This window comes from Corythoichthys intestinalis, chromosome 20 (genome assembly GCF_030265065.1).
Source record: "Corythoichthys intestinalis isolate RoL2023-P3 chromosome 20, ASM3026506v1, whole genome shotgun sequence".
NCBI lineage: Eukaryota > Metazoa > Chordata > Actinopteri > Syngnathiformes > Syngnathidae > Corythoichthys > Corythoichthys intestinalis.
This window is the reverse complement of record NC_080414.1, coordinates 16,538,481-16,562,839: the sequence shown is the minus strand read 5'-3', so window position 1 is coordinate 16,562,839 and position 24,359 is coordinate 16,538,481. Positions and strand designations below refer to the sequence as shown.

The following is a 24,359-nucleotide window of genomic DNA, read 5'->3' as shown; positions in this document are numbered from 1 at the left end:
ATGCTTGTGTACTTTTTTTTTTGTAGTTTTACGACGGTCTAAAGAGGACAATGGTTTGAGGCCATTTTAATAATAAATCAGATGAAAAAGGAAGAAGTCTAATTATTAAGGCGTCATTCACTAGCTGTCTAGCTTTGGAAAAAGTAGACGCTTCGGAGTGAGGACAGCATAGACAGATTTAAATGACAGTAGAGTGAAATGCCCACTACACTCCTCATGTACCGTATGTTGAATGTATATATATCCATCTTGTGTCTTATCTTTCCATTCCAACTATTTATTTTACAGAATATATGTATAGTTTACAGAAAAATATGGCATATTTTATAGATGGTTTGAATTGCGATTAATTGCGATTAATTACGATTAATTAATTTTTAAGCTGTAATTAACTCGATTAAAAATTTTCATCGTTTGACAGCCCTAAAAATAACTATAACAAACATTTCATTGTCCCAATCTTACAAACCAACATTTTTACCCTTGCAGAATTCCCAAAAAGGTCCAATGTTGGGCATTCCTGACACCAGGACATCTCAGCCACCATAAAAGAGCACAAGTACAATAAACAAGCCAATGGTGATTTACTAGCTGGCCCAGACACTGATTTCATGCAGATTTCCTCAGCGGGGGCCTCTGGCTGTGCATCACAATTGAACTTAGATTGTGTTACATGCATATCAAACCTCCCTTGGACAACACGATCTGCCACATCTTTCTTTATGACCTATTAATAGGCCTCCTTTTTGTTGGCTAATGTGTCGCCACTTTATTAGGGGGTGGTAGCGTGGGGGAATTAGTGCCCGCCGGCAGATGTTGGCAAATCTAGACAGAAAGAAAACGCCAATGAGCAGTGGCGTTCCTAACTTACATGGTGCCCTGGGCGACGAGACACTCAAAATTAATATCTCCATATCTATAAAACGATAACAGCACAGACAATTTTTTTAATAGCACAAACGTAGCATAAACGAATGGTACCATTTCGGGTCCATTTTGCAATAAATGGGGGGCTTCGTGATGTCATCACTCGAAATATCTCAATATTTCAAAAACGATACCAGCTAAAACGAAAAACTGCAGCACAAACCAGCACAACTGAAGCACAAACAATTGACACCATTTTTAATCAAAATGGGGGGCTGGTTGATATATCAATATACTGTATTTTTAAATTGCATATGGTATTAGACTGCATTGTATGTAGTGTATTGATATTAGGGGTGTGACAATATATCGAAATGGTGATATATCGTGATACTTTGCATCCCAAAAGGTTATCGATACGCTCATGCCAAGAATCGAGATATTGTTTTGAAAAGGTATCAATGTTTTAAAAAAAAAAAAGAAGAAGAAGAAGAAGAAGAAGGAACCAACAAGTTGCTACCAAAATCTTACTACATAATAGTGTTTCAGTTAACTCAATGGCAGCCATTGACAGTCACTTTTTCCGATTTTCAGGGCATTTACAGGTCACTTTCTATTCATTTTAGGGCATTTACAGATAACTTCCTTTTGAGTTTAAGTCACTACCTATTCATTTGGGAATTCCCGGCTCACTTCCTGTTCTGTAACCCAAAATCAACAGGAAGTGCCCATAAAATGCCCCCAAATCAACAGGAAGTGACTGAAAATCAACAGGTAATAACCTAAAATGGCCCAAAATCACCTCCTTGCCTGGCATTAATTGGCTGCCACTGATGTCTATAGACGTGGGAGGGGCCTGTTTGAAGTGGGAGGGGTTCATTTGCTGCCACCCTCCCAGTTCAAATGGACAGGACATAAACTTGCAGCAGAAGGATGAATATAGCTTGTTTTTTCTGTTAATTAGTTTTTTGTAGTATGATTTCCTGACCAATGTATCGATAATCGCTGTATTGCTATATCGTGAGATCATCGTTATCGTGAGCTTCATATCAGAAATCGTATCGTATCATGGGGTACCAAGAGGTTCCCACCCCTAATTGATATAGTTCAAATGTGCCCCGAACAGAGTTTTAATTTCAAATAATGTACTCCTGACTACAACTGAGCATTGTTACAGGTAAGAAAATATTTGTTTTTGTTCGATTTTGCCACTGTTCACTGAAATAGCCTATTTCAATAATAAGTACAACAAGGGCCACTCAGAAGTTGTTAGTTAGGTGTATCATGCTTCCGCACCGGTTCAAAGGCCTTTCTGGCTGGTGCAGGACCACGGGGTACTGTAGTTGCAGTTTTGCCAGAGCCATACTTATCCAAATACCAGAATTTCCCTAGACTGAAGAACACCAGTAATAGCGACGGTCTGGTTGTTCCTAAGTTCCCACTGCATGTTCCAAATGTTGGCCCTCATAGCAACTCTCATCAACCATACATTGAGGAAAATAAGTATTTGAACACCCTGCAATTTTACAAGTTCTCCCACTGAGAAATTATGGGCGAATTTTAAATTTTCATGGTAGTTGCTTGTCAACTGTGAGAGACCATCTAGAAAAAATCCAGAAATTACAGTGTATGAGATTTTAACAATTTATTTGTATTATACTGCAAGATAAGCAGGCACCTTAGCACAATGTCACTTACAGCTACAAATCAAGACAGTAATCTTGACATAGTATTGACTCAGACCTAAAATTTGATAGCCTTCTAAAGTCCGTCACTAAATCTGCTTATTACCACCTAAAAATATAGCCAAAATTAAGGGGCTTCTGACTCAACAAGACATGGAAAAACTTATGCATGCATTCATTTTCAGTAGATTGGACTACTCCAACAGTATATTTACAGGTCTTGATAAAAAATCAGTCAGGAAGCTGGAGGTAGTACAGAATGCTGCAGCCAGAGTCCTCACAAATACAAGGAAACTGGACCACATTACACCGGTTTTGGAATCGTTACACTGGCTTCCAATGAGTCAAAGGATAGACTATAAAATACTACTCTTCGTCTACAAAACACTTAATGGCCTTCGACCAAAATACATGCTTGATTTGTTAGATTCCTATGAAACAATTAGACCCCTAAGGTCGTCTAGAACCGGTCTCCTGTATGTTCCAAGAACAAGAACCAAGCAGGGTGAGGCAGCATTTAGTTAATATGCTCCTCACCTCTGGAAAAAGTTACCTGAAGGTCTGAAGTATGCTCAAACTGTTAGCTCCTTTAAATCAGGGCTACAACCGTTTTTGTTCAGCACAGCATATCCATAACTGCCTATATATTTCAGGTCATTTGCTTTCCATTCCTCTTGTGCTTTATCTCCATTGCTGATTTCAATTATTGTTATTTACTTTTTTAAAAATTCTATTCTTGATTAAATGCGTTTTTTATGAATAATTTTATTTCCTGTTTCGATTGTCTTTGATTTTGCGTTCTATTGATTTAATGTGACTTTTCTGATCTTCATGTGATGTAAAGCAGTTTGAATTGCGTTGTGTTGAATTGTGCTGTATAAATAAATTTGCCTTTCCTTGCCTTCTTACAAATAAGTATTTGAACACCTGACTGATTCATTGTTAATATTTGGTATAGTAGCCTTTGATTACAATTACAGGGGTCAAACGTTTCTTGTAACTTTTCACCAGGTTTGCACAGACTGCAGCAGGGTTTTTGCGCCACTGAGCTACACAGATCTTTGGATCAATCAGGTTTCTGGGCTGTCACTGAAGAACACGGAGTTTGAGCTTCCTCCGAAGATTTCCTATTGGGTTTAGGTCTGGAGACTGGCTAGACCCCTCCAGAATCTTGATATGCTTTTTACGAAGCCACTTCTTGGTTATTCTGGCTGTCTGCTTTGGGCCATTGTCATGTTGGAAGACCCTGTTACAACCCATTTTCAATGCTCTAACTAAGGGAAGGAAGCTATTCCCCAAAATCTCACAATACATGGCCCTGGTCACCTTCTCCTTAATACAGTCCAGTCGTCTAGTCCAGGGGTGGGCAAACTATTCCACAAAGGACCGCAGTGGGTGCGGGCTTTTGTTCATACCCATCATGAGGACAGCCTTTCACCAATCCAATTTCTTACAAGTGCAATCAGTAGATTGCAGTCAGGTGCTTCTATTTTCCACTGATACCTCATTGGCTAAACTGTCTGTGCTGAATAAGTTGGAACAAAGACCAGGACCCACTGCGGCCCTCGAGGACCGGTTTGCCCACCTCTGGTCTAGTCCCATATGTAAAAAAACACCCCCAAAGCATGATGCGACCGTAGGGATGGTGTTCTTAGGATGGTACTCATTATTGTTCTTTCTCCAAACACTACGAGTGGAATTAAGACCAAAAATTTCCATTTTGGTCTCATATGACCACATGACTTTCTCCCATGACTCCCTGGATCATCCAAATGGTCATTGGCAATCTTAAAAGGGGCCTGGACATGTGCTGGTTTAAGCAGGGGAGTCTTCCATGCCATGCATTATTTTAAACCATCAAGTCTTGGCAATTGCCCTGTAACCCTGTCCAGCCTTTTAGAGGTCTACAATTCTGTCTCTGGTGTCTTTGCACAGCTCTTTGGTCTTGACCATGATGGGAATTGGAGTCTTCCGGATTGTATTGGGTGGACAGGTGTTTATATGCAGTTAACCACCTCAAACAGGCCAAAAAGTCAGACTAAAAAGTCCACATCCACTCCACTTATTCGTTGGACTTTTTAAAGGCGTCTAACAAGTGTTTGGGGCTCACAATTCTTGATAATAGACCCGTGTTCAAATACGTATTTGCAGCAGTATTATGCAAATAAATTGTTAAAAAATCATACACTTTGATTTCTGGATTTTTCTTTCCTTTAGATTTTCTCCCACAGTGGACAAGCACCTACCATGAACATTTCAAACCCTCCCATCATTTCTAAGTGGGAGAACTTGCAAAATCGCAGGGTGTTCAAATACTTATTTTCCTCACTGTATTTATGTAGACTACACCTTAAAAATTTGAAGAATATGCTGTAAGTGAACACTTGAAAGAATAGTGAAAAAGTCCTGGTAGTGCAATGGTGATGCTAAGGAAGCCGAAGAGGGGGTGTCTCAACGGGGGACAGATCTGCTAACCATCAGTGGCTGCTTTTCCCAGCTCACCATCCCCCACATTTGAAGGGGGGCTTTGTGTACCTGCACCACAGACAGGATCTTGGAATTTTTAGAGGAACAGGAAACCGACGCTACCCTTTGCTAGTGCTGCCCACATGTCTCTGTTGACGCTACATCGATAAATATAGCAGAGCATGATAAAGAATGAAGGAAAAATTTCATGGTTATTGTTGGAAATAGTTTTATTTGTATCTAGTATCCAAGAAGCAACTATTTCCTGGGAAACATAAACAACAGTCCAAGGCGGTTGTTCTTGCCGATCTGACAAATCAAAACGAGTATCCTTTTCATTTTGAATGATATTACATTAGTATCAGTACGAGTCAAACTCAGGATCAGATTTTCCATAGACTCAAAATAATAGAGGTTTACCAAATTCCAAGATTATACCAGAATCAGTTTCTATACACCAAAGCAGTGTGGTGCCAGACTTGCCAAATTCTCAAGTCATGTTTGTACCAGAATTCCAGAATCTCTTTGGTACTAATGTTTCTTATTTCCCAAACTCCTTCTCAACATTCTGACTCTTGATGTGCGCTTTCATGGCTTCGGTCCCAGCCGTCACCCACCTAGGGAGTATGTCATACGTTTTGAATGTACGGTACTGGGAATCCATGAGGTTGACGCCATCCTCTGCAGCCTTCTTGCCAACATAGAGGCGGTACTCTTCAGGGATCCCGCAGTTGTAGAAATCTTGCAGCCGCTCCGCTTTCAACTCGTTCAGCCACTTGTCCTTCTGTATCCATTTGGCTTTGGTACGAATGAAGTCAGTGAGCGTCTTGTGACGTTTGATTTGGGCTGCCTCCTCGCGTTCCTTCACCTGTAAGGTTGCAAAATTGCAGGAATTTGCACATTTAGAAACTGTGAATCCACGGGAAATTTATCAATGATAGGAAATAGAGATGTCCCGATCGATCGGCAGGTCCGATCACGTCATTTTCAAAGTATCGGAATCGGCAAAAAAATATCGGCCATGCCTTTAAAAAAAATGTTTTTTAACATTTTTTATTAGATCGTTTTCTAATTGTATTTAACGTTACAGACATAATATGTTACACACATCCAGAGTGTTTAGTTTAGGCTTAAGGTAGGGTTATCAAATTTATCCCAATAACGGTAATACGTTTTTTTTAATGTATCACGTTAAAAAATTTAACGCAATTAATGCATGCGTTGCATGACCCACTCACGCATTATCGCGCTCAATCTGTAATGGCGCCATTTTACCTTTATAGAGAGATAAAAGGCAGCATAAAATAAGTAGAGTGAATTTTGGCAGCCTTTAGAGGCTTATTTTAATAGGCTAAAGCCTTACAATCCCTCTCCCTACGATTAGTAATATCATGGGTAGCAATGTGGGGAAGCAAGGTTGCATTTGATCTTTTTCTTAACACCTTATTTCATTTCTCAACGCAAAGATATATAAATTGCTAGCACTACGCACAGTCATGGTTCCTTTTCCCATCATGGTTCCACTTCCCATCATGCATTGGGGCATGGCTGCAGTATCATTTACTGAAAGCTCAACAAATACACTAGATGGCAATATTTAGTCACAATATACAAAGTCACAAGATCCGTGGATCTCTCACAGAAAGAATGTTAATAATGTAAATTCCATCTTGAGGATTTATTGTCATAATAAACAAATACAGTACTTATGTACTGCATGTTGAATGTATATATTCGTCCGAGTTTTATTCATTTTTTTCATAATGCATTGCCAAAATGCATATGATCGGGAAAACTTATCGGGAATGATTGGAATTGAATCAGGAGCAAAAAAAAAGCAATCGGATCGGGAAATATCGGGATCGGCAGATACTCAAACTAAAACGATTGGGATCAGATCGGGAGCAAAAAAACATGATCGGAACAACCCTAATAGGAAGGGTTTTTTGCACTCCTGACCTACCTGCTTTTTGATCGCATCTAGGTGCTTACGGCCCTCCTCCTGCCGGTTCTTGTTCTTCTGGGCCTCCAGAGCCAGGGCCTCTTGGGTACACTTCAGAACCCTCCCAAACTCTTCCTTCTCTCTGGAGTGCTCAACCGACTCGCAGCTCTTTTTCCATTTTAGCTGCTTGTCCCGCTCGGCCTGGATCTTGCTGTTGAGAATCCTGCGGTCTAGCTTGATGATCTGCATGCTCCCTTGCATCTGTGCCTTCTCTCGCCGACACTGGTACTCCAAGTACAGCTCCTTCTCGGCCGCCTTCCTGTTCTCCGACTCCTGTATCATGGACAGCTTATCCCTTTCCAATATTTTATCTCTCTGAATCTTGCCAGCATTGATGATTTCCTGCTTTTTCTCAGCCTTTTCATCCAGAGCCAGCTGTTCTCTCTCGATAGCATTGGGTCCTCTGGCATTGGCAAGGATCCGCTCGTGCTCCGGAATGGTGAGCACCACGGGATTGCTTCTGGAACCGCCACTCGGCATCCTGATGTTGTAAAGGAAGCCTTGGTGGCAGATTACAGTTGTTTTTTCCGGCGTCTTAAACTTGAGATCCATCCTGAAGGAAGTTCTGAACACTTGACTGATGGAATCCTTATTTAATTTGGGGCAGCTAAAATTGAACAGCATTGCCTTGCATTAAACAGCTGACCCCTACCCCCTTTGTCACTATTTACAAAGTGTTAGAAAAATGTGTTTAATGAGCATACAAAGTGCCATCGTGAGCCAGCAGATCTTTAAATGACAGGCAGTCATCGGGCGACATCATAGGTTAAGGCTGCCATACGCATCAGATTACATCGCAACATGGCTTGATTACAAAGCCGCGCATGATATCACATGCTGACTCCATCAACTCGGGATATTGTTGGTGCAGGGTAATTATGAGGTCATGCCGATCCTAGAGTATGTTAAATTTTGCATCATGTTGGTGTTGAATTTTCTGAATTTCATGTTCAGATAGTTGCAATGTTTTGTTTTAAATTTTAAAATAACTTTTGCCCAATTGGTGCTGGATTGTCAACGTTGCGGAATTTGGTTTCATGCACGGATAGCAGAGAGGCTAGTACCAGTATGCTGGCAAAGATGCATTGACAGGTCACCTTTGTATATGCTTTTGTGACATTTTTGTTTAGGACTGTATGTGTTTATTAACTCACTGCCTGCCATTGGTGGCACTAAAACATGAGCACTCAGTTGTTGTCAATGGCAGGCCCAAGAAGCTTATAATGCACTGGGGAAACGCTGAAATAATAAAATGTTAATAAAATCCAAGTGAATAAAATAATAAATGAATACAAATGACTTGATATCCAACCCATTTTGACTGGGAGCGAATGCTAGCTTTCCCAGTCAAAACAGATGAAACATCTAGCAGCATCAGTGTCAATCAATGCGTTTGATGAGTGACCTATAAAGGTTGAAGTAAATTAAAGTTGGTGATAAAACAAATTTGCCATACTTTGTTTCTAACAGTTTTGTCAGCATGGTATGATTTTCTTGTTTTCTTAACTGACTATGCTTGAATTTACAGTGGGGAGAACAAGTATTTGATACACTGTCAATGGGTTTTCCCATTGGCAGTGTATCAAATACTTGTTCTCCCCACTGTATCTGTACATTTCCACTTTTTGACTAAACTCGTGAATTTATTTGTACATTTCCACATTCCAATATGTCAATCGTAGCAGCACCACCCACTCGCCATGATTTCACTCTCAACTGACCCATCCTCTAATCGACAGTACATAAACAGCCAAATTTCTCTAGACTTATCAATTCTCAGGCACTGGCATTGCTCATGCACTCATTGGACAGTCTCATGTGTCAATCATGACACGCACAAAACGATGTCAGTCCCCAAGGATACAGCCATTAACCATCCCAGTTGCCTGGGCGTCTGATAGAAACAGCAACCGCTTACAAGACAAGGCGAGTCTTAATAGAAATGAGCTACAAAGAATTTTGTTTTCCTCAAGTTTCTATAGTGGCATCAAGTTCCTGGAAGACATGTTCGAGATTTCAAGGATGTTGAGGGTGGAGAGGTACTTTATATGACATCATACACATCTTTTGAAGCCTTTGTGTCTTTGACAGTATCATGGTTAGCAAACCTACTTTAGCCTTACATAATTGTGGATAATTAATTTAATAAGAAAGATGGCGAAATCAAGCGCAGAGTCGGACTACATTCTTAAATGGAAGAACAGGAAGTTGGTGGACAAAACGAGGGAATTTAACGACTTGTGGACAACCGACATCCAGACGCGGAATGAAAAGCTTCAGGCGTCGCACGCCAAGTACCGGGTTCTCGAAGGGAAACTGGACGCGGTCAACAAGGAGAAAGCAGAATTAATGTCACAGCAGAAAATCTACCAGGCCAAAATCTTCCTGCTGACAAAAAAGAAAGCTTACTTGGAGAACCAGGTAGGGGACTTGAAGGCACTGGAGGCCAAGTTGAAGGATAGAGTCTTTGCTTTGGAAGAGTCCGAGGGGAAGTATGAAACGATGCTGACGACACAGGCTGAGCAGTTTGAGGAAAACATCAAGCAGGCGAAGATTGAGATTTACACGCAGTTCCGCGACAAAGAGCGGGCGCTGCAAGCCAAAACGGAGACGCAACGCGTTGAGCTTCAAAACATGGAGAAACGCGTCCAGGAAATTAAAAACGAAAACAAAAAACTAAAAGGGAAACTAGCACGTGCGGAGCTACGTTGTGAACAGGATCGTGAGAAGCACCAAAAAAAGACTGCTAAAATGGAGTTTGACTACCAGTTGGACATAAGGCACGCAAAGATGAAGAATAAAGTCATAACAGACAGAGTTGAGACTCTGTTGACAACTTCAGAGAACAAAGTCAAAGAGAACGAAAAGCTGAGAGAGAAGCTTGAAAAACGGTTTGCAGAAGTGGAAAAAAAACGATTAGAACATGCCGACACGCTGCTCCAAATAGAGGCTTTGATGGAGAAGCTGCAACGGGAGCAGAAGCGCACGACCGCGTTGACTGAGCATGTGGCACGGCTGGAGAAAGAGGTGGAGTCCACGTGGAACAAGTATGAAATTGAGCAGAAGACTCACATGTTCACCAAAAAACATTCGGGTATGGTACTGCGAAAACACAGAGAACTAATTGACAGGCTCAAGTTCTATGACCATCGCGTCAAGAGTCAACAGGCTAACATCAAAAAACTGGAGGCTCACATCACCGCTAAATCTACCTTCATCCAAAACATCAGCCTTGACATCGAATCGTCCTTGTCGCTGATCGACGACCCCAAGAAGTTAATCAAGGAAATCACGCGCATAAAAACCAAACTGTGCAGTGAACCCAAGGACACGCAATTATTGCAAACGGCTGAAATCATGTTCCAAAACATCAGCGCGCAGAAGGCCAAGTTTGATCGCTACGAGGCGACCATTAGCAACCTCCGCAAGCAGCTCAGGCACAGGGAGTTGGTCCTGTTGCATCACATTGAGAAGATCGAGAAGCCCCGCAGCGAACTGATACAGATAATCAACGAACAACGACGAGAGATGTCCAAAATGAAGGCCAAGTTAAACCAAGCGAGACACACGCTACAGGGAGTCAACAGCTATCTCCCGGAGAAGGTCCGAACGTGGGTCCAGGGCAGGCTCCGTGGGATGCTCTCCACAGTCGCTCCGAAAAGCTAGAACTGACGATGAACAGACATTTCTAAATCAAATCCAGTTTTGGTCTCATTGCGGATTCTGGATATTCTGTTGAAACCACTTTTTTTCTTCAACTTTATTAATTTAATAAGGAACAACACAAGGTAAACAATTGTTGTGTTACCATCCATCGCCTCTGTATAATAGTCAACAAAAACAATTCAAAATAGATTTCTTTTGTTTTATCTTGGTCACAATCTGGGTTTGTCTTTCTCGTACTCTCAAAAGTTTTAAGTTATGTTAACACTGCAGGCTGAAATGACCCAAAGCTGAATTGTTTTGTGTTTATCTGACTGAAGCGAGATACTTTCTTGACAGTCTGTGCTAGTACCTACACGGCACTATCATCATGTCATCGGTATCGGGGCTTACTAAGAATCCTCATATCGATGCTGTAATATGTATTCTTGGAGACCTAGTTTCCAACTGCTGGTCGCCCTACCCAAGATGGCTGCCAGCTGCGCACGCCATCAGAAAAAACGAATGATTGTCGCCTGTTCAGTCATCCTTCTGCTTTCAATTTAAAAGAGTTCATCGCTAGTAGACGTCTAATCCCCTTGAAAGGGATTGGATGTCTAGCACCGTCAATTGCTGACAGTGAGTTGTGTCTGATCAATCCATGATAGCACATAATTTACATTGAAGTGACTATGCATCAATTTAGGATTAAAAGGAAAAAATTGTTTCAGAGATTGTTTCAAAAAAACGTATCGGTAGGGTTTCGACATAGGACAATACCCCACCCCAGCTGTTTGAATTGGTATAGGGAGCCAAAAATGGTATTGTTGCAACACTAGTCTCAACTGGTGGAGTCACATTTGAGCTGATATTTTCAAATTTGATCTAGGCCACTTATTTATGCAGATTTAAATCCGTTATATAGGCTCTAATAAGCCACAGTTGTTATCGTTTACTAAAATGTTTTTAGAAACATAAAACATTGCAATTGATTTAAAAATCTATAATATTTAGTTCATGTTTTGACCTACGGAGGGCGCCATGTTTTATGCGGTATGCGCGCAATGGAGGCTCGGGGTGATGACGTAGATTGTCACTGTCACAAGATGAACACAACCGGGTTACTCCAATTCCTTCTACGCGGCGAGACGTCCCAACACATGCGCACATCGGTTAAAAGCGGCAAGTACTTACTATTTTTGTTTTTATTGAGTCTTTTATTACCTTTCCATTGCCTCAAAATACTTTTTGCATGTGTATGCTTCGAATACATATCACACATATTTAAACCACCCTTATTTGGTATTATCAGTGTTGTTAATTTTTTAAAAAGTAATTAATTACAGTTACAAATTACTTCTCCCAAAAAGTAATTGCGTTAGTAACTCAGTTACCTAATGTAAGCGTAATTAGTTACTTGGCAAAGTAACTAGTGATAATTTTCATGGTTTTTTTTCTCAAAAAAAAAAAAGAAGAAAAAAAAAAAAACAGGTCACACAATGGGAAATTTAAAGGGTTTTTGGGACAATTGGCCCTAGCCCAATTCTTTACCCTCCACTTAACTAGACACAAGGGTATTGCGATAATGAGATAGTAACCTTTGCTATGTGTGGAAGTCATTCAAAGTTTTTTAGATTTCAGTCAAGATTTTGCCGATTTAGGAGCATTTTAGATAAAAAAAAAAGTTACTTAGGTTCGCTAGGAAGGATCTCTACAACAGAGCCTTCCTGAGAGGTCTACTGCTTTAAGATGGTGGCTGTTTACTAACGCATGTAGTCCTTAAAACATGTTGCCAATGCAGCCGTGTCTGTCAGTTGCATCTGTTTCTATAATATGTGATATCTACCGTATCATGTGGGCGTAGTTTGTAGGCTATCGGCTACAGTCAGGTATTATTGGAGCCACCTAGCATCGCGTTAGCAACGGCGTCTTCCCCACTCCTGCTCTTCTCTCTCGTCTCCGCGAGTCCGTCTCTCTCAGACTTTTTTTATTCAACCGACTTAGTAACGCATAGTAACGCACACCTTTCCCGCCTCAGTAACGGTAATGGCGTTGCCAAGATGTGAAAAGTAATTAATTAGATTACTCACTACTGAAAAAAAATAACGCCGTTAGTAAAGCCGTTATATTCTAACGCCGTTATTAACAACACTGGGTATTACTACGTTTAAGTATTTTCTTAAGCCATCTTTAGTATGTTCTGTCTGTGCATCTAAACAAAACAAGCTGAAAGGGCACGGTGGTACTTAAGGTGTCAAATTTGCCTCTTGTAGGACGTTTTAACGGTGTAGCACATTTTGGCAGAACACTTTTTTCCTACTCTCGTCTCGTCTCATCCCGTCTTGCCTGTTCATTTTGCTTTTGTTGCACGTTTTGTGAAATATCGACAGTGCTGTCATCCTCATTAATGTTCCTCTCGGGTTCAAATTGAAAGGGTTGAACAGATGACATGTTTATGTCGCTAGAGTCATACTCTGGAAGCCCTGCAGCATAACCATGTGACATCACCACCCTGCAATGTCAACAACAATGGCGACCAACTAGTTAAACTAATTTTACAAAGTGTATAAAAACTGAAACATCAAGAGGGGTTTCAATATCAGATTATTTTAACTCATAATAATGTTTATCTTTTAAGAACGACAAGCCTTTCTATCCGCTGATCCCTTTAAGAGCCAAATTTTTGGAATGTGGCTGCGTTCTGAAGAATCCTGTATCCTCACATTGGAATTGGCATGATGTCAATTTGTTTTGCTTAGCAAGAGGTGAAATGGCTGGAGTGGAGTGAATTAGCGGATTCTCCCAACAAACATGGACAGACCTCGATGTCTATGCTGTCATTAGCTACTACCATTGCTCAAGAAGTAAGATAAATCGCAGGTTTATGTTGAATATGCTGCTTGTCTAGCATTTTTGTTCCACTACAACCTCACTCTTGTACACACGGGTCTCAACGGTCACACAACAAGATAGGATATTGCAACAAAAATCAGATTTCTGCAGCCTGAACATAGCCTTATGCAAAACTTGAAGTCCAATATACAGTTATGGACAAAATTATTGGCACCTCTGGAATTTTTCCAGAAAATACTCGATTTCTCCCAATAGTGTACCGCACGAATGCTATTTTTAGACCGCATGGCTGCATGACGTCACCATCGTAAATCCGAAAGGGGTTAACATAGAAGTGCGCTCGCATATATCCCATGCTAGTATTGCTTGATTTCTGCCGGTAATCTTTAAAAAAAAAACATGCTGAGTAAACACTGCTGCTATGGAACTTGTAGAAACGATTCTTGACATTACGACCGTCCACATATGAAGGGTGTTTTCGTTATACGTTTCCCGGAGCCAAAAACTCAGAGGAAAAAATGTGAACAATGGATCAACTTGTGCGGACGTCCAAAAGACCATTTTAACGCCAGCAGGGTGAAGACATTCACCTTCATAAGCAGTAAACATTTTGTTGGGGGCCATGGTACGACACATGACAATCCTGATCCAGTTCCTGCTATCGCCTGCCCGAAAGAGGTAAGCCATTTTGACATTTTTTACTTAGTTTTTAGCTTGGCGTTTTGCCGTGCTGCTTCTGACAATGAATGACCAGGGAAAAAAATGGTATCTGACTGCCACTATTGCTCTGACCTGTGTTGCCAACAGTCAAACTGCCTCACACATCGAACGTGACATTTATGAGCATTTTTTTTAATTTAGTTGTTGGGAATTGAGAATTTGTTGTTGAAAAGGCCTCACCGACAGTGACGTGTTTGAGAAGTTATTACCAGTAGGTGTTAACAGAATTTTTGTAAAGAATTTTGGTTTATTATTGCAGATTGGACTCTGCAAATACTGTTCTGGACGCAGCAGACATCTTGTTGGATCTCTATATGATGTCACCTCTCGATGTCACTATTACAAAAGAAAATAAAAGTGTGCAAAGATATTGTTTGATGATGTAGTGTAAATCTCATATACACTCACCGGCCACTTTATTAGGTACACCATGCTAGTCACGGGTTGGACCCCATTTTGCCTTCAGAACGGCCTCAATTCTTTGTGGCATAGATTCAGCAAGGTGCTGGAAGCATTCCTCAAAGAGTTTGGTCCATATTGACATGATGGCATCACACAGTTGGTGCAGATTTGTTGGCTGCACATCCATGATGCGAATCTCCTGTTCCACCACATCCCAAAGATGCTCTATTGGATTGAGATCTGGTGACTGTGGAGGCCATTTGAGTACAATGAACTCATTGTCATGTTGAAGAAACCAGTCTGAGATGATTCCAGCTTTATGACATGGCGCATTATCCTGCTGAAAGTAGCCATCAGAAGTTGGGTACATTTTGGTCATAAAGGGATGGACATGGTCAGCAACAATACTCGGGTAGGCTGTGGCATTCCAACGATGATCAATCGGTACCAAGGGGCCTAAAAAGTGCCAAGAAAATATTCCCCACACCATTACACCACCACCACCAGCCTGAACCGTTGATACAAGGCAGGATGGATCCATGGTTTCATGTTGTTGACGCCAAATTCTGACCCTACCATCCAAATGTCACAGCAGAAATCGAGACTCATCAGACCAGGCAACGTTTTTCCAATCTTCTATTGTCCGATTTCGATGAGCTTGTGCAAATTGTAGCCTCAGTTTCCTGTCCTTAGCTGAAAGGAGTGGCACCTGTCGTGGTCTTCTGCTGCTGTAGCCCATCTGCCTCAAAGTTCGACGTACTGTGCGTTCAGAGATGCTCTTCTGCCTACCTTGGTTGTAACGGGTGGTTATTTGAGTCACTGTTGCCTTTCTATCAGCTCGAACCAGTCTGGCCATTCTCCTCTGACCTCTGGCATCAACAAGGCATTTCCGCCCACAGAACTGCCGCTCACTGGATATTTTTTTCTTTTTCGGACCATTCTCTGTAAACCCTAGAGATGGTTGTGCGTGAAAATCCCAGTAGATCAGCAGTTTCTGAAATACTCAGACCAGCCCTTCTGGTACCAACAACCAAGCCACGTTCAAAGTCACTCAAATCACCTCTCTTCCCCATACTGATGCTTGGTTTGAACTGCAGGAGATTGTCTTAAACCATGTCTACATGCCTAAAAGCACTGAGTTGCCGCCATGTGATTGGCTGATTAGAAATTAAGTGTTAACGAGCAGTTGGACAGGTGTACCTAATAAAGTGGCCGGTCAGTGTTTATTACAGTAAGTGACGTTACACTATTTTGATGTTTGAATATTCTATCAAACAACAAATCGAGAGTATTAATAAATTGGCCCTCTCAATATACACTTTTACACCAGCTTCACGTTTAATAACATCAGAATAAGGTGTAGTGAAACACTGTATATTTCAGTAATCACTAATTTTATGGCCACTGAAGTTATACATAAAACTTCAGTGGATAAAGCATATTTCAGTCCCATTTAAGTGGACTAGACAAGGAATTAGCTTAACAGCAATTCTTAAATTCAAATGTATCCAGTACAGTACATTTGTAGGGCATACGGTGGTAAAGGATAGCACTTTAAAACAGGACAGTGTCAGTGGCTGTTAGAAAGATAAAACAATAAAAATAATGTCTGTAAAGAGATATGTCAATCATGTGACGTGCTGCCCCCCCCCCCAATTCACCCGCTAGTGTCCTCTCCAGTCTTCCCATTGCCTGTTTTGATATACACACACTAAAATTATAGTCTTTTCTTGGGAAGAACAGAGAAAATGCAATGTTGCCTTATTCTTTAAAGGTCTGTGCTGCGTGATCATCACACACTAAATGTAACCTGTAGCTTTAGCATAGCATTCACGTTCACGTTAGCTTAAGGCTATTGCTAATGGCAAGCGTCCTCTTAAACTCTCTGTGCTGAGTGATGATCACACACTAAATATAATTCGTAGTGTTTGCATAGCGTTCGGGTTAGCATCAGGCTATTGCTAAAGGCAAGCGTCCTCTTAAAATCAAAGAAAACTTTTTTACTTACAGTTTGTGGCGTCCTGGTAGGTATAATTTGTTTTTTTTTTCTTTTACAGAAAACATTTTCATTAAACGTCGTCTAAAACTAGACGAAATTAGTTTTCGCCAACCAAAAATAGACGGAGACAAACACATTTTGAGATTACTAAAATACGACTAAGACTAATAATAAGTATTATCGTCCAAAAGACTAAGACGAAAATGAAAAGGCTGCCAAAAACAACACTGGTGCCAACCATTTTTGTCCAGCCTATTTTTTTGAGTTTTGTCTAAAATTTCCTCAATTTTGACTTTTTTCTCAGCTGTTTTATGTTTTTCCAATACACATCCAAGAAATAAACACATTCATACTGAAAACATTTGTAATTGCATTAATTTCTGTGAGAAATGCTGCATTTTCTGGAAAAATTCCAGGGGTGCCAATATTATCGTCCATGACTGTATGTCTGAATCAGTCAAAATCTTAGCGGTCTGGTGTTGCAAAATGTTGCAAAATGTTAGCTTTATAGGGGAGTCTTAACTTTAGGGTATCTCATTATCATTTACAACTAGCTGCATTAATTGGACGTTGTAGAGCAGACGAACATGTTGTAAAACTACACGACTCATTAAAAATAAGGATAAACTCATCAAATCAGGTCGAGTTTAGTACTCGGCTTCCCTTTCAAATCAGGTCCAGTCGCATTACCGCCCCCCTGAACCCGCCCTCACTTGTTATGTGTAATTCTAGCCAGGTCTTGACAACAATCTACACCAGGTTGTGTTTCACTTTCCAGTGTTGTACAGCAAAATACACGAGCTCTAACAATAGTGATCCAGTTTCTGGGTTTCTGTTTGGCAGCTACACAGTCTGATTAACATGAGCTTCATGCTGTGGATACTGTATATACTGCAACCATTGATACAATTTCCTGTTTTGTGTGCTGGGTTTGACTGGACATTAGAAGCTTTTTGCTCATTTTTGGGGATAATTGGGGAACGTTTTAAGTTTGGGATTTCCTCTAAAAGTCCAGTTAAAACAGCAACCTGACAAGAAGATATTCACTCTGTCCCACCGATGAGAACGGGGGAGGTTTTTGGGCTAGATTAATCACAATCTCACGCAATTCATCTCAGTTAAAATTAGTAACAATTTTGCAGCCATACGGAATCAGGCATGTGCCGGTATGAGATTTTGACGGTATGATAACTAGTGCTGCAACGATTATTCGATTAACTCGAGTATTCGATTAGAAAAAAAGATTCGAATTAAATTTTTCGAGTATTCGGTTAATTAAAGTGGCGTTGTAATGGTTTGTTTTCGAAAGTGTTTGCATTTAGTTTCATTGATTTGGGTGGATACACTGCCCTCTAGTCTGCCTTATTTTACATGGCCAAATCCAGCTGACATGGCCCAAAAAAAACGTTAGTATTTTATAGCATTTAAGCTAGTGGACTTTTGCTATGTAAGTTAGCCAATTGCTCTTCTGTTGTAAATATGTAAATCCTTATTTTTAATTTTATTTTTTGTACCGTTTGAGGCCCAGCTCAGGTATTTTAAATTTTTCATGTTTATCTGATTACTCCAATATTCGAACTAACTACTTCATCGATTAATCGACTACTAAAATAATCGATAGCTGCAGCCCTAATGATAACCTTAAGCAAAACTACCGTAGTTTCACGATTATCGTGTTATTGAAATTACAGTATAGCTCTAAAATGTGTTATTTTGAGATGGGTTTAAAAAAAATCCATTGAACAGGAATTTATTTTTTATTTTGACAAAATATTTGCATATTGGAACATAAACATGAATATAATGTTAAAATAAATCAATAAAATAACAAATAACTGAAATATATTAAATACAATTGAAATAAATAGAATGTATAAAGCCACAGCTCAAGTTGCTTAACAAACAAAACAACAACAAAAATAATTATATTTCATTAGAAAGTAACAAGACTTCTAAATAAAATTGTTCTTGTTCTCTTCACTGACATTAAAGCTCCATCTCAACATTTTTAGAGACTTGCTTATTATCTACGTATTTCTCTCTCAGTCAAAGTCATGATGCAGGAATGTGGGTATGTTGTCCTTTTACTTACTATTAATGTTAATTAGTTGAATATTAAGAGAGAGTAAGAGCAAGAGACATTGTGTGTATGACTCGTATCATTATTTACACATACACACACACACACACACCCTCAACACAGAAAGACGCCAATAGAGAACAAACACCACGTATGCTGTATTATGAAAATTTCGAACAGATGTTTAAATTGGTGGCAGACTTTATAAAATTACGCTAAGAATAAAGAACCTATTAGCCGTCTTAGCATGCCAACTAGCCACGTTTACAGGTTTAGAGTATTTGTTTTAACATCCCTAGCATACGCGGAGTTTAAGGGGGGGGCCTAGGGGCCAGCCCCCCCCCCCCCCCGGTGGCCGAAAAGTATCAATGCATGTAATTGACTTTCCTATATACTGTATGATTTTAAGTTTTTAGGTAAAATATTGTATATAAAAAATGTAAAGCAATTAAACAAAATAAAAAAATGAATGAAATGAACAAAAAAAGATTAAAAGTTTTATAATGGGTCATCAAACCTAAGCTTTCAAAAGCGACAACTACTGAGCAAGAACCAAGGATTGAAAATGTGGACCATAAAGCGCCAGGAGGCACCCCCAAAATGGTGAGCAGTTTCAATTTGCCCCATTAAAGATGCTGATTATACAACAGAGCCACCACCGATGTCTTGCCAATGTAGTTACCCCTGTCAAAAATGGTATCCTGGCCGCGGGGGCACACACACAGATTAGCTATGAGTTATGTCGACCGAATTAATTGAAGCCAGAAAAGAACCATAGTTATATATTTTGGACATTTATTAAACTGGAGAAACTCCATACAGATCTTGAATTACAGTAATAACAGTTATAGGTCATCCTACGTGTAAAACAATAAAACATTGCCTTTTTAAAGTTCAATACGTAATGTTACATTATCCTACAGAAATTTTTTTGTTTGTTTTTTTTAATGGTTGGGCCATGTTTTAAAAACTCGTTGATAATTACATCACCAAAACACGAAAATCAAGCAAATCAGTGCAGCGCAGTGGCTCTGCCCAGGGGATACAATTTTTGACAGGGGTAACTACATTGGTACGACACCGGCGGGCATACCATATTCAATGGATGATGGATGACGATCTTGGCGAAAAGTAGAGTAAGCAGCCTGATTTAGAATTCCCCTCAAGAATGATGAGAAACAAAAAAATGCTGATTTTCAACTTATTATTATAAATATACTTGTAAATTAATTTTATTGCTGACACTGGCTTTCGGGGTCATCAACACGTTGTGCCCCCCCTGCCCCAAAGTCAAACTACGCCTATGATTGCTAGGCACACTAAACACACTGGAACCTTTGTAGCTGGTGGGAAACGTTTATGACAGCATTTAATTACCTCAAATTTTGTGTAAAGTGACGGATGATGGTCATGTAAATATAAAATCATGTTGAAGGTGTTGCCTGCACGTCGGCTGTCCTACCTCTTCTAAGCTGCGGCCGTCTGTTTCTAGACTAGACTTGACGGGGTTTGAAAAAGCTCAGGTGTAGTTTTGACAGCGACAGCAGTGTCACTGACACACCCAGGCAGTGGTGAGCGCTGCCGCTCCAAGCCATTTCTGGTTGCATTTTTGGCACATAGAAAATAGCTAATAGTGTACTACGGTATGACGGAAAATTTTTGTGGTTTTTAAACCGTGACGTTTTCATACCACGGTAAGCCTTGAAACCTGTAACCGGCACATGCCTATCCGTAATGCACTTTATTTTTTGATCACCAGCTAGCTTAATGCTAATAAACAGTGGGGCAAATACGTAAATATTCAGTCAACCACTAATTGTGCAAGTTCTCCCACTTGAAAATATTAGCGAGGCCTGTAATTGTCAACGTGAGTAAACCTCAACCATAAGAGACAGAATGTGGAAAAAAACAGAAAATCACATTGTTTGATTTTTAAAGAATTTATTTCCAAATCATGGTGGAAAATAAGTATTTGGTCAATACCAAAAGTTCATCTCAATACTTTGTTATGTGCCCTTTGTTAGCAATAACAGAGGCCAAACGTTTTCTGTAACTCTTCACAAGCTTTTCACTCACTGTTGCTGGTATTATGGCCCATTCCTCCATGCAGATCGCCTCAAGAGCAGTGATGTTTGGGGGCTCTCGTTGGGCAACACGGACTTTCAACTGCCTCCACAGATTTTCTATGGGGTTGAGATCTGGAGACTGACTAGGCCACTCCAGGACCTTGAAATGCTTCTTACGAAGCCACTCCTTTGTTGCCCTGGCTGTGTGTTTGGGATCATTGTCATGCTGAAAGACCCAGCCACGTCTCATCTTCAATGCCCTTGCTGATGGAAGGGGATTTTCACTCAAAATCTCGATACATGGCCCCATTCATTCTTTCCTTTACACAGATTAGTCGTCCTAGTCCCTTTGCAGAAAAACAGCCCCAAAGCCTGATGTTTCCATCCCCATGCTTCACTGTGGGTATGGTGTTCTTCGGATGCAATTCAGTATTCTTTCTCCTCCAAACACGAGAACCTGTGTTTTTACCAAAAAGTTCTATTTTGGTTTCATCTGACCATAACACATTCTCCCAGTCCTCTTCTGGATCATCCAAAATGCTCTCTAGCGAACCGCAGAAGGGCCTGGACATGTACTTTCTTCAGCAGGGGGACACGTCTGGCAGTGCAGGATTTGAGTCCCTGGCGGCGCATTGTGTTACTGATAGTAGCCTTTGTTACTGTGGTCCCAGCTCTCTGTAGGTCATTCACTAGGTCCCCCCTGTGTGGTTCTGGGATTTTTGCTCACTGTTCTTGTTATCATTTTGACGCCACGGGGTGAGATCTTGCATGGAGCCCCAGATCGAGGGAGATTATCAGTGGTTTTATATGTCTTCCATTTTCTAATAATTGCTCCCACGGTTGATTTCTTTACACCAAGTGTTTTACCTATTGCAGATTCAGTCTTCCCAGCCTGGTGCAGGTCTACAATTTTGTCTCTGGTGTCCTTCGACAGCTCTTTAGTCTTGGCCATTGTGGAGTTTGGAGTATGACTGACTGAGGTTGTGGACATGTGTCTTGTATACCGATAATGAGTTAAAACAGGTGCCATTAATACAGGTAATGAGTGGAGCCTCGTTAGACCTCGTCAGAAAAAGTTAGACATCTTTGACAGCCAGAAATCTTGCTTGTGTGTAGGTGACCAAATACTTATTTTCCACTCTAATTTGGAAATAAATTCTTTAAAAATCAAACAATGGGATTTTCTGTTTTTTTTTTCCACATTGTCTCTCATGGTTGAGGTTTACCCATGTTGACAATTACAGGCCTCTCTAATCTTTTCAAGTAGGAGAACTTGCACAATTGGTGGTTGACTAAATACTTATTTGCCCCACTGTACAATGGTAAAGGTTGTTTTCAAGCACTAAAATACAAGTTGCATTCATTTTTCAGGCTTGCTATCGTTATGCTAATATTCAATGGTTGGGATGATCATAATAAAGCAGCCAGTTAAAAAAAAACATTTTTTTTTAAATGCCAGGAAAATGTTTAAGATCGGACAATACGAACAGAATTTTTTTTTTTTTTTTTTTTTTTTTGGTGACAAGATTGCTCAGCCCTTCTTTGGACTCTGCTTCTCCACATTTCCAGATGATGAGACCACCGTTGAACGTTTTCGAAGCATTTGGCCTTATTTGTCATGGTCATCATTTGCTCTTGGCTCTTGGCTCAGATGTACAGTCGACAGTAGATTTACGCGTACGTCTTTGACCCTCTACCGTACGGTCATGCCGGTCGATGCGCCTTCCCCCCGTCCCCCTCTTTATGATGGAAACCGATACAAACACTGCGATAGGGTTTCAGGATAAATTATTCACGCTCCCGATGCTCGACTACTGCCGTTTTGGGTCTTCGCAGGACGCAACAAGACAATGATTGCCATGTTGGAGGATCGCAGTCGTGGTAGATTTACAGCCTGAAGGGGCGCCCGTCCCATCCCGTCCAGTCTCGTTCGCCTAATGTCTCCAGCATCTGCCGGGATAAGGCCTTTAATTGAAAAGAATTTGCGGAGCGAAAGTAGGGGGGCGCGCTCGGTCCGAGTCGTCCCGCGAGAGTCGAGTAATGAAAAGAAAATAACTCCTCTCCTCTTTAGTGCCTATGGAAGCCATAAAGAATGATATAACCGTACGGGCGAGCGGGTGCGGGACTTCCAGCCAAGCGCAGCATCTGCTAAGACGGTTGCCGATCGGATTCGACATTCCGGCCACTCTGACAATGACGGTGACTCTTCATAAAGCATCTCTTTGTCAGATTTATTTAGACATGAGAGATGCGTTTCTACTTTGGTGTCACCCGCGTAGAGTTTTTGAAACGGACGGGCGGCAGACATCTTGGAGGCCGAGAGAGTAGGTGATGAGTCTAGCAGGAGCCCGGGCACCATAACAATGCTCACAATGGATACTGGAGGACATGTGGTGGGGATTATTTAAAAGACGTCTTGGCGACGTGATGGTTTCAAGCCATTTGTCTGATTTAGGGAAAGGATTAATACATTATGTTTTCAAACCTATTCAGGTGGTTAACTCATTAGCTTCCTTTAACAGTGATAGACGTCCATTTGAAATGGGAAGGTGGCAGCAAATGAAAAAAAATTTAAAAATAAAAACCCACCCACCACTTGTTTGAGCCATTATTGTCACCTATGCACCCCACAGTCAGTCATAATCCAAATGCTACCATGGGCAAGACCAGAGAGCTTTCGAAAGACACCAGAGAAAAAAGCTCCACAAAGGTGGAAAGGGCTATGACAATTTGAAAGCAGCTTGGTGAGAATAATTCAATAGTTGCAACAATTGTTAGGAAATGGAAAAGGCTAAACATGATTGATAGTCTACCTCGGACTGGGGCTCCATGTAAAATATCTCTTTGTGGGGCATCACTCATGATGAGAAAAGTGAGGGCTCAGCCTAAAACTACGCGGCAGGAGCTGGCCAATGACCTGAAGAGAGCTGGATGCGCAGTTTCAAAGGCTACTGTCAGTAGAACACTACAGTGCAATGGTTTAAAATCATTCATTTCTCAGAAGGTTCCCCTGTTGAAGTCAGTACATGTGAAGGCCCTTCTGAAGTTTGCCAGTGACCATCTGAATGATGCAGAGGGGTCATGGGAGGAAGTCATGTGGTCAGATGAGACCAAAGTAGAACTTTTTGGTGCAAATTTTACTCCTTGTGTGGAGGAATAAGTAGGATGATTACAATCCCAAGAACACCATCCCTACTGTGAAGTATGGAGGTGGAAACCTCGTGCTTAAGAAGCTGCTTTTCAAATCGTAAATCTGGACGGAGCTGAAACTTGGTGTTTCTCAATGACAGCCCCGAAACCTGTCAGATCTAGGGACGATTTGTGTGGAGGAATGGCCCAAAATCCCTGTTTCCATATGTGAAAACCTAGTGAAGAACTATAGAAAGTGTCAGACCTCTGTAATTGCAAACAAAGGCTTCTGCACTAAATATCAGCATGGATTTTCTAGTAAATTGCAAATAAATTATTGAAAAATCATACAATTTGGGTTCCCGGACGTTTTTTAGATTATGTCTCTATAAGTGGAAATGTACCTATAATTGAAATTTCAGAGCTTTACCTATTTTCTAAGTGGGCT

General features: G+C 40.7%; 2 protein-coding genes across 2 annotated transcripts in view; one reads left to right on the top strand and one right to left on the bottom strand.

The window, feature by feature from the left end:
- Window positions 1–24,359, top strand: part of tram1 (translocation associated membrane protein 1) — a 133,374-nt gene that overhangs the window by 12,827 nt on the left and 96,188 nt on the right. The window lies entirely within an intron of this gene.
- On the bottom strand, window positions 5,265–10,173 carry LOC130908368 (cilia- and flagella-associated protein 45-like). The gene is made up of 3 exons (XM_057823736.1): window positions 9,430–10,173; window positions 6,982–7,627; window positions 5,265–5,886 (listed from the first exon to the last, which is right to left on the bottom strand). The coding sequence occupies exons 1-3, from the start codon at window positions 9,558–9,560 to the stop codon at window positions 5,560–5,562; spliced, it is 1,104 nt and encodes a 367-aa protein (XP_057679719.1). The 5' UTR covers window positions 9,561–10,173; the 3' UTR covers window positions 5,265–5,559.